The sequence below is a fragment of the Hemiscyllium ocellatum genome, chromosome 15 (assembly GCF_020745735.1).
Source record: "Hemiscyllium ocellatum isolate sHemOce1 chromosome 15, sHemOce1.pat.X.cur, whole genome shotgun sequence".
NCBI lineage: Eukaryota > Metazoa > Chordata > Chondrichthyes > Orectolobiformes > Hemiscylliidae > Hemiscyllium > Hemiscyllium ocellatum.
In genome coordinates this window covers 54,930,772-54,947,592 of record NC_083415.1, presented here as the reverse complement: position 1 = coordinate 54,947,592, position 16,821 = coordinate 54,930,772, and the positions used below count along the sequence as shown (strand labels likewise).

Sequence of the window (16,821 nt, the reverse complement as noted above, 5' to 3'; positions counted from 1 at the left end):
CCTGCAACGACTGCAACAAACATTACATTGGACAAACCTGGCAGGAAACTAGCCACCAGGATACATGAGCATGAACTAGCTGCCAAAAGACATGACCAACTAAGAGCAACATCTGTTCTACTGGGACAGGCTAAACAAAGACAGTGGAATTCCAAGAGGCCTGACATTCAAACTGAAACATTCTTAACACACACATCGATCTGGACCCCATTTATCAAACTCTCAGAAACCGAACCAGAAATTATATCACCCACCACAACAAACCAAGACACACAAATAGCAAGCAGGGCAGAACACCAACGCTTCACTAGATGATGCCTAGCATGGTGACAAACCGTCTGAGAATGAACCTATCAGCTCAGAGAGCCAACTGATGACGTCAGCCACAACCTGAGCTACAAACCGTCTCCAAAGCCTCAAACGTCGGTAAACATTCATTATTTGCCAGTGATTTAAGTGATAAAATAAATCCCAAACTTAAAAATGAGTGGTATAGTCCGTAAATCTCAGATGGTAACATTTCCAATAGAAAGGAGACCAGAATTGCACACAATATTCCAACAGTGGCCTAACCAATAGCCTGTGCAGCCGCAACATGACCTCCTAACTCCTGTACTCAATACTCTGACCAATAAAGGAAAGCATACCAAACGCCACCTTCACTGTCCTATCGATCTGCGACTCCACTTTCAAGGAGCTATGAACCTGCACTCCAAGACTTCTTTGTTCATCAACACTCCCTCAGACCTTGCCATTAAATGTACAAGTCCTGCTAAGATTTGCTTTCCCAAAATGCAGTACCTCGCATTTATCTAAATTAAACTCCATCTGCCACTTCTTAGCCCATTGGCCCATCTGATCAAGATCCAGTTGTAATCTGAGGTAACCTTCTTCGCTGTGCACTACACCTCCAATTTTGGTGTCATCAGCAAACTTACTAACTATACCTCCTATGCTCACATTCAAATCATTTATATAAATGATGAAAAGTAGAGGATCCAGCACCAATCCTTGAGGCACTCCACTGGTCACAGGCCTCCAGTCTGAAAAACAACCCTTCACCAACACCCCCTGTCTTCTACCTTTGAGCCAGTTCTGTATCCAAATGGCTAGTTCTCCCTGTCGTCCATGAGATCTAATCTTGCTAATCAGTCTCCCATGGGGAACCTTGTCGAACGTCTTACTGAAGACAATATAGATCACATCTACCGGTCTGCCCTTGTCAGTCCTCTTTGTTACTTCCTCAAAAAACTCAATCAAGTTTGTGAGACATGATTTCTCATGCACAAAGTTGTGTTGACTTCCTAATCAGTCCTTGCCTTTCCAAATATATGTACATCCTGTCCCTCAGGATTCCCTCCAACAACTTGCCCACCACTGAGGTCAGGCTCACTGGTCTATAGTTCCCTGGCTTGTCCTTTCCACCTTTCTAAAACACTGGCACCACATTAGCCAAACTCCAGTCTTCCAATACCTCACCTGTGACTATCGATAATACACATATCTGGAGTGTCCAAGGCTGAGGGATGACCTTATAGAGATTTATAAAATCATGAACGGCATGGAAAGCATAAATACTCAAAGTCTTTTCCCTGGGGTGAGGGAGTCCAGAACTAGAGAGCTTAGGTTTAGGGTGAGAGGGGAAAGATACGAAAGAGAACTAAGGGGCAAACTTTTCCATGCAGAGGGTGATACATGTATGGAAAGAGCTGCCAAAGGAAGTGGTGAAGGCTGATACATTTACAACATTTAAGAGGCATTTGGATGGGTATATGAATAGGAAAGATTTGGAGGGATATGGGCCGGGTGCTGGCAGGTGGGACTAGATTGGGTTAGGATATCTGATTGGTATGGACGTATTGGACCAAATGGTCTGTTTCCATGCTATACATCTCTATGACTCTGTCTAAATAGTATTTGTGAATTAACCTTTGGTTTCATAGATACTTAATGTTATGTACTAAATCTGATATTCTCTTGCAAAATCCAGTGAAATAAATCATTGGTGGCTCCAATAGTAAAATTTTCTATCAGTCAGTAAATTGTGCAAGGTTATAACTTTTTAAATCCCAATTTCAGAAGAATTTGGAATTTGATTCTTGTTTTTTGATATTGCCAACACTACCTGCATTGTTCTGCTACATGTCTGTTATTAGTATTGCCAATTCCTACAATTATATCTGGAGAACGACCACATGTCAAGATTTTCATGTTAAACATTTTGTGTGATTAACACTGAACCTTCCTGAAGTGTTGATTTTGCCTCCTACCTTATCCAATGGTGGTTTCTCCATTGTCGATACCTTTTGTTTCTCAGATTCCTCCATCCTGCTTTTTCCCATCCCCACTCCCACCTACATCTTTAAGTAAACAGAGTCAGAGTCATACAGCATGAAAACAGACCCTTTGGTCCAACCAGTCCATGCTGAACATAATCCCAAACTAAATTAGTCCCACCCATCTGCTCCTGACACACATTCCTCCAAACCTTTCCTATTCATGTACTTATACAAATGTTTTTTAAACATTGTAATTGTACCCACATCCACCATTTCCTAAGGAAGTTCATTCCACACTGTGTGAAACAAATTTGCCTTTTTTAAAAAAAAATCTCCCTCATCTCACCTCATTGCTCCCCCCAATCTTGAAATCCCCCTCCTAGGGAAAAGACACCTACCATTAACTCTATCTGTACTCCTCCGGATTTTATAAACTTTATCAAGTCGCCTCTCGATCTCCTACGTTCCAGTGAAAAACGTCCAAGCCTATCCAACCTTTTTTTTAATAAGTCAAACCTTGCAAAGGTGGCAGCAACCTGGAAAATCTCTTCTGAACCTTCTGCAACTTAATAATACCCTTACTGTAACAAAGTGACCAGAACTGGACATAGTACTCCAGAAGAGGTCTCATCAATGCTCAGTGCAACCTCAACATGACTTCCCAACTCCTATACTCAAAGGATTAAGGAAGGAAGGCAAAATGGCCAAATGCCTTTTTAACCATCCTGTCTAGATGTGATGCAAGCTTCAAAGAATTAAGATCCTGTACCCCTAAGTTTCTCTGCTCTACAACACTATCCAAGGCCCTAATTATCTAACTTCTATCCCCTTTTGTTGTACCAAAATGCAGTACCAGAGTGAAATCCATCTGCCATTTTTCAGCCCATTAACCTATTTGATCAAGATTTCTTCATAGTCTCCAATACCTTCCTTCGCTGTCTACTATGTCACCAATTTTGGTGTTGTCTGCAATTACTAACCATGCCTTCTATATTCTCATCAAAATCATTTCTATAAATGACAAACAAAAGAGGACCCAGAACTGATCCCTGTGGAACACTGCTGGTGACAGGCCTCCAATCTGAAAAACAACACTCCACCATCATTCTGTACCCTGCTATTAAGCCAAATAATATCCAATTGGCAAGCTCATTCTGAATCCCATGTGACCTAACTTTACTAATTAGTCTGCCATGTGGAACCTTGTCGAAGGTTCTAAAGTCCATGTAAACAACGTTGCTGCTCTACAATCATCAATTGGTTTGATAGCTTCCTCAAAAGATTCAATCAAGTTGTGCAACATGATTTTCCTCACACTAAACCATGCTGACTATCCCTATTCAATGTTTACCTCTGCCTCTCTTAAATGTTCATAAACCCTATCTTTAAAAATCACCTCCAATAATTTACCCACAACTGAAGTTACATTCACAGGTCATAAAGATGTAAAGCACGGAATAGACCTTTCAGTCCAATCCGTACATTCCAACCAGATATCCCAACCCAATCCTGCCAGCATCTGGCCCATATCCCTCCAAACCCTTCCTAATCATATACACATTCAAATGCCTTTTAAATGTTGCAATTGTATCAGCATCCTACACTCTTCCTCTGGCAGCTCATTCCATACACATACCACCATCTGTGTGAAAAAGTTGTCCCTTAGGTCTCTTTTATATCTTTCCGCTCTCACCCTAAACCTATGCCCTCTAGTTCTGGACTCCCCCAACCCAGGCAAAACACTTTGTTTATTTATCCTATCCATTCCCCTCATAATTTTGTAAGCCTCTATAAGGTCACCCCTCAGCCTCCGATGCTCCAGGGAAAACAGCCCCAGCCTGTTCAGCCTCTCCATATAGCTCAAACCCTCCAGCCCTGGCAACATCCTTGTAAATCTTTTCTGAACCTTTTCAAGTTTCACAACATCTTTCCGATAGGAAGGAGACCAGATCATTTGTTTCCCGATTTCTCCTTACCACCCTTTTTAAAGTACAACATTAACCACCCTCTAGTCATTAGGTGCCTCACCCATACTTATAGATGATGCACATATTTCTGCAAAGGGTCTTGCAATTTCTTTCCTTACCTCTCACTTCTGGGATACATTCGATCAGTAAAACCTTATTTTTTAACTTAGCCAGTCATCTTGATGTCACAATGTAGTCAATTCTGTTTCTTAATCCAAGCAGATAAACAACTATACTGCATTCCAAATACTACACAAACTTTATTGGAACAGAATGTATAACTCAAGTACCTTTCAATAAATCTTTTAAGCACTCTTTGAACTTCCTTTCTGTAAATATCTCAAACTTAAGTATATTTTCTTCTTGAATCCACTTGAGAGATTTTCATTGTAGTCAACAGCTGAACATTTAATCTGCTAGTGATAACAAAGATGTTTTAGGTTATTGTCAACAATGTGAAAATGTGTACAGCAGCCTAGGATTCTTTACTCTTTTTGATCAGACTTGAGTTTATTTTGACTGCAAATTTGCATTGTACATCCCAATCTATGTTGTGGATTAAATGTCTTAAACATGAAGCATTATTACTGTAGTGTCGTAAATGTAAAGTATTCCTCATCACATTTTTTTTCTTGACAATATCTCATTCCTATAAAACAGTGAGTAGTTAAGGTCTGGAATGTAATGCCCAGAGACTCAGGTTAAAGCATTCAAGAATAAATTGGTTTGTTATCTGGAAAGAAAGAAGCTGCAGGATTACAGGGAGGATGTTGGGAATAGCACTTGATGTGTTGCTCGCCCCGAGGGCTAGCACAGACATAATGGCCTGAATGGTCTCCTTCTGTGCTGTGACAATCCTGTGATAAAAAGATGCTCTGACTTGTCATTAATATTCAGTTGAGGAGCTTTCATTTAATGTAATGAAAAGCTGAAGCACTATTCACAATCATCTAAGTTAAAAATCACACAACGCCAGATTATAGACCAACAGGCTTATTTGGACGTACAAGCTATACTATAAATTCTGTGTCCTATGATCCTGTCCCACCAGCTACCTGATGAATGAGCAGTGCTCTGAAAGCTTATACTTCCAAATAACCTGGTGTTGTGTGGTTTTTAACTTTGTCCAACACCAACTCCTCTACATCACATCATTGTCTAGGGATTCTTTCATCCCAAATTCTGATTTTTAACCTGATAACCCACTTCCAATCTGTACAGCAAGTAGTCCCTCATTCCATGGTTCTCTATTTAGACATTTCATATACGGTTCCTTATCAAATGCCTTTACAGGATTGATTTATATGTCAATCATTGATCCTTCTGCATCCAAATATATTATTGACTATCAAAGAAGCCCATTCAGTTAAATTTACCCTCTGGCTAGAAGACCAAACAGGCTCTTCTAATCCATTTGCACTTTCCAAGCACTCTCAGATTCTGTCCTTAGTGAAACAATTTAAGCAAATAGACACAATGATGTTGTTTGTCTCTCTTTTTAAATAAATAATTTGCCACCATATAATTTAGTTATTGAGAGTGTAAAGTACATTTTAAGATCAATATCTAATCATTTCCCTTTGACTATGTAATTTTATTAATTTCTATAATCTGTCTTTGTTTCTTTTTATCTCTCGCTTCTATGTACATTTACTATGACATTTTTCATCTTTAGTGAAGAATGAAGCAAGATAACTGTCGAGCAATCTACTTAGCATCTCTGACTTTTAATGATCAACTGACATTCATTTGGGGTTTTGTCATTGTGTGTGGAACTTCTTACTTCTGAGTCAGAACAGAAAAGCATTTGTGATACCTACTAATCCTTCCAACACTTTGCCACCAATCTCCGAAGAAAGAAAATGTGTGAGAAGATACAAAATGACAATTTACATTCAACTTTGTTTTAATTAGCCCACCTTTTTGTAACACCTTTTGCTGATGCATTTATTATCCTGACTATTAACCTTTATAAACATCTTTTCATTGGCCTTTATAGGTGATGATTGCTGTTCAACACCACTGTTCATCAGAACCAATAATTTATTTCAATATATTCCACTCCCTCGACTATTTAATTCCTTTGTTTATGACTTATTTTCTATTATTCAAACCTAATGGTGCATCAATTATTTTACTGTTCCCAATATGTTGTTAGTACACAAGAATGAATTCTTTCTAATGTCACTACAAGATAATTATGGTGATTCAGGGTTGTTTGGCCCATCTTAATTAATCATTCCAAGAACTCCAGTGTTTCTGACTTGAAATATCTAATTGTTTCTTAACTGATTCCAGAGCTTTTACATACACTCTTCCATCTGGGAGTCTTTTTCAAACATTTTGTCATAATTAAATCAGGTGCTTCTTGCTCCCCATGTTAAACGAATGGCTTGTGCTTTTGAAGGTTACTTTGAAAATATTTTGTACACATTCTGTTATTTCTGTCCAAATCAATGTGTAGATACGGCATTTCTCTTGCCACAAGCTTTCATGATTTGCAATACATTTCTCTTAAATTATTATTCAACTGCTGTATAAAACATTCACCAAAGTATTATGCACTCTTTGGTTTGACTGGAATGATTCCAGGGCTGACACTAATGCACATATGGATGATTTCACCATTCATAATGTCAATTATTATTAATATAATCGCTCCCTTCTTTCATTTCCTTTCTAAAATATCCTTTACATACCATCCGAACCCCATTTAAACTGCAACTGGGACCGTGCAATTTCCTGCCATGCCTTTCCTTGCTCCATTTTCTCCCTCCAATTCCACCCTTTGGCTGTAATACTGTAAGCTTTGTCACAAAGTTAATTTGTTTGGTTGGCCGCTTCCTCAGAACTATCGATGCAATCACTTCTAGTGACTTATCATCGTTACCTAAGGCATCTAATGTCTTAATCATCACTCTACCCTCTATGACCATTTTATATTTCAATTTGGTCCACCCCATCTTACTCGTTCAAATTCTTCTGCCAGTTCAAACGTTCTGGTCACACCTTTCTTGTTTAAAAACAAAAGTCACTTTCAGATATTTGTTTGGCAGTTTCAGTGTTTTCTTTTGTTTGAATCAGTAACCCAACATTTAATGTCATGAGATAAATCAGGACCTTCTATTTCTCCTCTTCTAATTGGTCTACTATGAAGCAAACCAACAAATGCAATGCGACCTTTATGTATATTATCCATTTTTATGTTTTTTTAAAAAAAAATACCAAGGTTGGGTTAACTGGGCTGACTGTGACCCAATGCAGCTCTGCAAAGAGGGAGCTTGGCCGTCCTTGAGTGACATCATGATGATTGACAGATCGCCCGGTGACCTTTCACACCAAGATGGCGGCCCCCATGTTAGTGCCGAAGTTTTGGAAACCAGGTAAAAAAATGAAATATTGAAAGGAATGAGTTAAAATCCGGAGCGGCGGCGGCGGGGGGACATTGCTGCGCAGCGGCAGGTAGCCCGTAGAGCCATAAATTAAAGAAAAACTTTCACATTTTAATACGGAGAGGACGGCTGTCAGCTGCTGCAGAATGGACGTTATTTCAATTTGGAAAAGGGACTATCGCAGGAAGGTGCCCGGGGAATTGGTTATGGTAACTTTGTCTCGACGTTTAAACACCCGACAGGGTTTCCTGGTCGTTCTCCGTCCCCAGTGTCCTTTTGTTGCCATGTTTATTCTTGCCCTGGCAGGATTGAGTCCCTGACTGACCCCTTCCTGGTCTGAAGGGCTTGTGATGGCATTACAATAAAATAAAAGAAAATCACTGCGAATGCTGGAGATCTGAAGTAAAAAGAGGAAATACTGGAGGCACTCGGCAGCATCTGTGGAGAGGATAACAGAGTTAATATATTAAGTTCGAAAATTCTCTGAAGATGCTGTTGAGTGCCTCCAGTATTTGCTCTTTATATTTCAGATCTCCAGCATCTGCAGTAATTTACTTTTTTTATGCAATTTCCTTATAGTGCGATCACAAACAACAGTTTGCAAATTGCTTTGCCTGGGGTCCATAACGAAATTATTCATATCAAATTTAAAATAAAACGCTGAAGGAACTCAGCAAGTCTGGCAGAATCATTTGGAGTGCTGAAGAAGAGGCACATTGAACTTGAAACATTAATTCTGTATCTCATTCCACAGATGCTGTCTGACTTGCTGAGTTTCTTCAGCACTTTTTTTGTTTTTAATATTTAAAATGAATTTATGGTTAAGAAACCTCAGGTACTGAGCAGTTTGTAAACAGTTGAATGATTAAAAACCCAATGGAGTTCAATATGTTTGTAACTTGCCTCTTCTGAGATTCTTATGTTGCAATGAAAGATGGAGTTTTCCTTTTCTGACTGACTTTAATTAAACATTTATGTCTAGGAGCAGCAGCAGTGGACTCACTGTGTTTCCTTTGTTCCATGTGACTTTCTGGAAATGCCCTAGTTCTCTTTTCCACCAGTGATGATTACATGACTGAGAGTGTGATTCCCATGGTTAATCTTAGATGGAGTTCCTGTCCTACTGTCATTGTATGTCTACCTAATATAAATTGGCTGTAATGTTTCAAGAAGGCAGCTTCTCAAAGGTTGCCATAAGTGCTGGCCCACATTCCATGAATGAATAAAAGCCCCCATCCTATTGCTTAGTGAAGCAATGTATTGGAGTATCATCATGTGGGGAATGAGAACATAGGGGCCATATTGTATGATGAGTATTTTAAAAGACCAAACTAACTTTGGAGACATGAATTGAAAAATCATGATGAAAATTAGGGAAATTAAATTCAATTAAGTTAATAAATCTGGAATTTAAAAATAGTATCAGTAATGGAGCTACTGGATTGTTGTAAAATTCCATCTCATTTACTAATATCCTTTTCGGAAGGAACTCTGCCTTCCTTAACTCGCCTGGCTAACATGTGACTCCAGGTCACTGCAAAGGACTGTAGTTTGCTGCTAACAGATTAGCCTAACACGCCATTTGGTTGTCTTCAAGATTCCAGCTCACCATGACCTTCCTAAGGGAAACTAGAGATGGACAATAAATGCTCTGTGAACAAATTGAAATAAAATATTTTGGTGAGTTTGGATTCCAAGCCACTTTGAAACATGAATCCTAGCAATCCAACTGAAATTTCCTTGGTTGGTTTTCTGTCTGGCAATAAAAATGAGTGTTGACAGTGGAAAGAATTTATATTTGTGAGATGACCTTCAAGAATGTCTGAAAATACCTTTATATCCAATCTAGACTTTTCAAGTCTAGTCGCTATTCTTATGTAGGAAACAGAGATTTCTCACTGGGCCTTGGTTTAAAAGCTCATCTAAAAGAGGCACCACTGACATTGCAGCACTCCCTGAATGTCACCCTAGATTTGTGTGCTCAGTTTTCTGGAGAATGAATTGAACCCACTTCCCTTTTGATTAAGCAACACAAATGATGAATTTAAACCAGGGCTGATGCTCTTAAAGAGATCAGGACTGGCTATAATTGTAGGATTATGCCTTTAGACTATAAAGGTATGAGGGGCCAAATGGTCTTTGTTCCTTTTTCTTATGGTTTGTAAGGTCCTATCTTCATTCAAATCTGGGACAGTGGAGGGGAAAGCCATATTTCTGACAGGTGACACGTTATGACCGTAGTGAATAATGGGTAAGACTGAAAAGTATCTTGTGATCAACTAATCAGTTAAATACCTCCTCTAATTGTTGAGGAAGTTCACAGGTTAAAACACATTCTTTGGCAGGAATGTGAGTTCTTCAAGAGGGAAATGAGAAGGATTACATTTTTATTTCAAAAAGAAAGGCTGATTTTAAAATTGGGTTTCACTGTATCCCATTTAGGTACCGAGGGACCTGGTGTGGGTTTATCTGAGGAGCGAGTGAGTTCTGCAGAATCAAGTGGCACTGCAGTGATTTACAATCGATATGCATCCCTCTCGATAGAACAACAGAGGCAAAAGCTTCCTATCTTTAAGGTATATTGATAATAATTTATATTTATTATGTCTGACATCCATTCTTAAGTTTACTTCTAAGAATGTAATTATTTCTGCTGGTTCTGTTTCTCTTTTCTCCCCACTGATGCAGCCATACCTGCTGAGTTTCTCCAACAATATGTATTTTTGTTTCAGATCTCCAACATCTGCAGTTTTTTGTCTTTTTGTATTATTTATGCGTGTTTGACAGATGAATTATTTTGGCTAGTTTTTATCTTTTCCTTAATAAAGGACAAGCAAGTCTTTTTTAGTTTTATTTTCTTGAGAGGAGGCTTTTTAAAAATGATAAATATTTCAGTTTTATCATATTTTCCACAAGGATGTAGCATTTAAATTATGGCAATAAACAGTAAGAAATATCTGACAGCTCCACGTAGCCAACTCAAACGTTTTGTTGTGTGCCATGGACAAAAGGGAAAGGGGGGTGAATTTAGTTTATGATTGCTTTTTCACTCTCAAACATGAGACAGCAAGCTGGTATTTAGTTGAGTCCTTTCAGTTTTTACTCATGTCCCTTATTGAGATAAGGCAAAGCATGTTCTGTAAACCAGTTTTTTTCGGAATCCAACTTTGAAATAAACCTAAGGCAAGGTCCTTTTAAGTTAAAATGAAATGTAAGGTTTATTAACAAAACATTAAAATTGCAAGGTATTGCTTAGCTATTTTATTCACAGAAAGCACGCAAGGTAGAAAGAAAGGGAAGGAATGACAACATATTGTTTATTTTTTAAAAAATAAATCAATGTTTGTGTTCATTTATATTAATTGGAGTCAAAGGACAAAAAGCCAACTATCAATGTTCTATGTTCCAACTGCATCGAACTAGCTGTAGACAGAGGGAAACATCATGACCCAAAATGCTAAAAAGAGCACTGATGCTTTTACAGTTACTTGGTCACTAAGAAATGGAAGTTAATTTCTTCCAATCGGGAGTCAGTTGGCTGATCTCAGAATAATTCTTTCCCTAGGAACTGGGATGCATTTGGATGGCACTTAAAGTTTTTTATTTATGCAATACAATCTTTGTATTTTCTTTCTTATACTTAGGGCGGCACAGTAGTTCAGTGGTTAGCACTGTTGCCTCACACCACTAGGGTCCCAGGTTCGATTCCCGCCTCGGGGAACTGTCTGTGTAGAGTTTGCACATTCTCTCTGTGTCTGCGTGGGTTTCCTCCGGGTGCTCCAGTTTCCTCCCATGATCCAAAGATGTGCAGATGAATTGGCCAAGTTAAACTGCCCATAGGTTAGGTGCATTAGTCAGAGGGAAATGGGTCTGGGTGGGTTACTCTTCGGAGGGTCGGTGTGGACTTGTTGGGCCAAAGGGCCTGTTTCCACATTGTAGGTAATCTAATCTAATCTAATCTAAAAGTAATCTAATCTAGTCCAGTTTGGCAGCAGGTATCTGAGACATTTTCTGATGCTTTTGAGAAAGAAAGATGAATGGAAGGCCTTTTAGCTGCTAAAGCCTGGAGCTGCTCTTCTCATGATGTTAAGACAAGATTTAGAATTCCAGGGTTGTATATTTAAGCAATTCAACAAGCTCTGATTTCAGTCATGTGACAAAAACATTTCATAGAACAGTTCAGCACAGTACAGGCCCTTCGGCCTTCGATGTTGTGTCGACCTTTTGTCCTACTCTAAGATCAGACTAAGCTACATAACCTTCATTGTACTATCTTCCACGTACCTATCTAAGAGTCGCTTAAATGTCCCTAATGTATCTGACTCTACCACCCCTGCTGGCAGTGCATTCCACACACCCACCACTCTCTGTAAAGAACTACCTCTGACATCTCCCCTGGGGCGGCATGGTGGTTCAGTGGTTAGCATGGTTGCCTCACCGCATCAGGGACCCGGGTTCAATTCCTGACTCAGGCGACTGTCTGTGTGGAGTTTGTACATTCTCCCCATGTCTGTGTGGGTTTCCTCCGGGTGCTCCAGTTTCCTCCCACAGTCCAAAGATGTGCAGGTTAGGTGGATTGGCCATTCTAAGTTGCCCATAGTGTTAGGTGCATTAATCAGAGGGAAATGGGTCTGGGTGGGTTACTCTTCAGAGGGTAGGTGTGGACTTGTTGGGCCAAAGGGCCTGTTTCCACTCTAGGGAATGTAATCTAATCTAATCTTCCTCCAATCACCTTAAAATTACGCCCCATCATGATAGCCATTTCTGCATGGGGGAGTCCAGAACTAGAGGGCATAGGTTTAGGGTGAGAGGGCAAAGATATAAAAGAGACCTAAGGGGCAACTTTTTCATGCAGAGGGTGGTATGTGTATGGAATGAGCTGCCAGAGGATGTGGTGGAGGCTGTTACAATTGCAAACATTTAAGAGCTATTTGAATGGGTATCTGAATAGGAAGGGTTTGGAGGGATATGGGCCGGGTGCTGGCAGGTGGAACTAGATTGGGTTGGGATACCTGATCGGCATGGACGGGTTGGACCAAAGAGTCTGTTTCCATGCTGTACATCTCTATTACTCTATGACAGAAGATGGTAGTAGATGGAAAGTATTCAGCCTGGAGCTTGGTGACCAGTGGTATTCTGCATGGATCAGTTCTGGGGCTCTTGCTCTTTGTGATTTTTATAAATGACTTGGATGAGGAAGTGAAAGGGTGGGTTAGTATATTTGCTGATGACACGAAGGTTGGTGGCTTGGTAGATAGTGTGGAAGACTGTTGGAGGTTGCAACAGAACATTGACAGGGTGCATAAGTGCCACAGGGAGTTCAACCTGGAAATGCTTGAAGTGATTCACTTTAGAAGGTCAAATTTGATGGCAGAATACAGGGTTAAAGGCACAATTATTGGCATTGTGGGGGAACAGAGGGATCTTGGGGTCCATGTCCATAGATTCCTCAAAGCTGCCACCCAAATTGATAGGATTGTCAAGAAGGCATATGGTGTGTTGGCTTTCATTAGCAGGAGGATTGAGTTTAAGAGCTACGAGGTTATGCTGCAGCTTTACAGAACCAAGGTTAGATCACACTTAGAATATTGTGAACAATTCTGGTCATTACAGGAAGGATGTGGAACCTTTAGAGAGGGTATAGAGGAGATTTACCAGGTTGCTGCCTGGACTGGAAGGCATGTCTTAAGAAGAAAGGTTGAGGGAGCTAGGGCATTTATCACTGGAACGAAGGAGGAGGAAGAGGTGACTTGATAGAGATGTACAAGATGATGAGAGACATAGATAGAGTGGATAGCCAGAGACATTTTCCCATGCACCATGCCCCTCATAATTTTGTAAACCACTATAAGGTCACCCCTCAGCCTCAGATGCTCCAGGGAAAACAGCCCAGGCCTATTCAGCCTCTCCCTGTAGCTCAGATTCTCCAACCCTGGCAACATCGTTGTAAATCTTTTCTGAACCCTTTCAAGTTTCACAACATCTTTCCAATAGGAAGGAGACCAGAATTGCACGCAATATTCCAACAGTGGCCTAACCAATGTCCTGTACAGCCGCAACATGACCTCCCAACTCTTGTACTCAATACTCTGACCAATAAAGCAAAGCATACCAAACGCCGTCTTCACTATCCTATCTACCTACGACTCCACTTTCAAGGAGCTATGAACCTGCACTCCAAGGTCTCTTTGTTCAGCAACACTCCCTAGGACCTTACCATTAAGTGTACAAGTCCTGCTAAGATTTGCTTTCACAAAATGCAGCACCTTGCATTTATCTGAATTAAACTCCATCTGTCACTTCTCAGCCCATTGGCCCATCTGGTCCAGATTCTGTTGTAATCTGAGGTAACCCTCTTCGCTGTCCACTACACCTGCAATTTTGGTGTCATCTGAAAACTTACTAACTGTACCTCTTATTTTCGCATCCAAATCATTTATGTAAATGACAAAAAGTAGAGGGCCCAGCACCGATCCTTGTGGCACTCCACTGGTCACAGGCCTCCAGTCTGAAAAACAACCCTCCATCACCACCCTCTGTCTTCTACCTTTGAGCCAGTTCTGTATCCAAATGGTTAGTTCTCCCTGTATTCCATGAGATCTAACCTTGCTAATCAGTCTCCCATGGGGAACCTTGTCGAACGCCTTACTGAAGTCCACATAGATCACATCTACCGCTCTGCCCTCATCAATCATCTTTGTTACTTCTTCAAAAACCTCAGTCAAGTTTGTGAGACATGATTTCCCACGCACAAAGCCATGTTGACTATCCCGAATCAGTCTTTGTCTTTCCAAATACATGTACATCCTGTCCCACAGGATTCCCTACAACAACTTGCCCACCACCAAGGTCAGGCTCACCGGTCTATAGTTCCCTGGCTTGTCTTTACCACCCTTCTTAAATAGTGGCACCACATTTGCCAATCTCCAGTCTTCCAGCATCTCACCTGTGACTATCGATGATACAAATATCTCAGCAAGAGGCCCAGCAATCACTTCTGTAGCTTCCCACAGAGTTCTCGGGTACACCTGATCAGGTCTTGGGGATTTATCCACTTTTATGCATTTCAAGGCATCCAGCACTTCCTCCTCTATAATCTGGACATTTTGCAAGATGTCACCATCTATTTCCCTACAGTCTATATCTTCCATATCCTTTTCCACAGTAAATACTGATGCAAAATATTCATTTAGTATCTCCCTCATTTTCTTTAGCTCCATATAAAGGCCGCCTTGCAGATCTTTGAGGGGCCCTATTCTCTCCCTAGTTACTCTTTTGTCCTTAATATATTTGTAAAAACCCTTTGGATTCTCCTTAATTGTATTTGCCAATGTTATCTCATGTCCCCGTTTTGCCCTCCTGATTTCCCTCTTAAGTATACTCCTACTTTCTTTATACTTTTCTAAGGATTCACTCAATCTATCCTGTCTATACCTGACATATGCTTCCTTCTTTTTCTTAACCAGACCCTCAATTTCTTTAGTTATCCAGCATTCTCTATACCTACCAGCCTTCCCTTTCACCCTGACAGGAATATACTTTCTCTGGATTCTTGTTATCTCATTTCTGAAGGTTTCCCATTTTCCAGCCGTCCCTTTACCTGCGAACATCTGCCTCCAATCAGCTTTTGAAAGTTCTTGCCTAATACCGTCAAAATTGGCCTTTCTCCAATTTAGAACTTCAACTTTTAGATCTGGTCTATCCTTTTCCATCACTATTTTAAAACGAATAGAATTATGGTCGCTGGCCCCAAAGTGCTCCCCCACTGACACCTCAGTCACCTGCCCTGCCTTATTACCCAAGAGTAGGTCAAGTTTTGCACCTTCTCTAGTAGGTACATCCACGTACTGAATCAGAAACTTGTCTTGTACACACTTAAGAAATTCCTCTCCATCTAAACCTTTAACACTATGGCAGTCCCAGTCGGTGTTTGGAAAGTTTAAAATCCCCTATCGAAACTACCCTATCATTCTTACAGATAGCTGCGATCTCCTTACAAGTTTGTTTCTCAATTTCCCTCTGACTATTGGGGAGTCTATAATACAATCTCAATAAGGTGATCATCCCTTTCTTATTTCTCAGTTCCACCCAATTAACTTCCCTGGATGTATTTCCAGGAATATCCTTCCTCAGCACAGCTGTAATGCTGTCCCATATCAAAAATGCCACTCCTCCTCCTCTCTTGCCTCCTTTTCTATCCTTCCTTTAGCATTTGTATCCTGGAACATTAAGCTGCCAATCCTGCCCATCCCTGAGCCATGTTTCTGTACTTGCTATGATATCCCAGTCCCATGTTCCTAACCATGCCCTGAGTTCATCTGCCTTCCCTGTTAGGCTCCTTGCATTGAAATAAATGCAATTTAATTTATTACTCCTACCTTGTCCCTGCCTGCCCTGACTGTTTGACTCACTTCTGTTCTCAGCTGTGCCCATCTTCTATGGGCCAGCCAATTCTATATCCAGACAGCCAGATTCCCTGTATCCCATACCTCCTTACTTTCTGAATGAACCCACCATAAAGAACCTTATCAAACGCCTTGCTAAAATCCATGAACTAACACATCCACTGCTCTACGTTCATCAATGTGTCATGTCACGTTCTCAAAGAATTCAAAAAGGCTTGTGAGGCATGACCTGCCCCTATTAAAACCATCTTGACTATCTCTAATCAACTATGGTTTTTCTATCTCTCTGAATTCTCTCCAATACTTTACCCACTACATATGTGAGACTGGTTGGTCTATAATTTCCAGGATTATCCCTATTCCCTTTCTTGAACAAGGGAATAACATTTGCCATCTTCCAGTCATTTAGCACAACTCTCTACTGGACAGTGAGGATGCAAAGATCATCGCCAAAGGTGCAGCAATCTCTTTCCTCACTTCCTGAAGTAACCTAGGGTATATCCCGTCTGGGCCAGGGGATTTATCTATCTGATTTTCAAAATATTCAGCACATCCTCCTCCTTAACATCAACTGTTAAGTATGAGTTTGAGTATATCAGTCTGTCTCACGCTGTCCTCAGAAACATTAAGGTGACTGTCAGTAGTGAATACTGAAGCAAAGTATTCATTAAGGACCTCCCCTATCTCCTCCGACTCCTGCCATAAGTTCCCTCCACTATCCCTGATTGGCTCTACTCTCACTCTGGCCATCCTTTTGTTCCTCACATAAATGTAGCAT

The 16,821-nt window shown here is 40.4% G+C and overlaps 1 protein-coding gene across 1 annotated transcript in view; it reads left to right on the top strand.

The window, feature by feature from the left end:
* Positions 1–7,576: 7,576 nt before the first annotated feature.
* Positions 7,577–16,821, top strand: part of dhx35 (DEAH-box helicase 35) — a 75,103-nt gene continuing 65,858 nt past the window's right edge. Inside the window, exons 1-2 of the mRNA XM_060836131.1 lie at positions 7,577–7,629; positions 10,081–10,214. Of these exons, the coding sequence (XP_060692114.1) occupies positions 7,590–7,629; positions 10,081–10,214 (174 nt within the window). The 5' untranslated portion in view covers positions 7,577–7,589. The remainder of the gene's footprint in view (positions 7,630–10,080; positions 10,215–16,821) is intronic.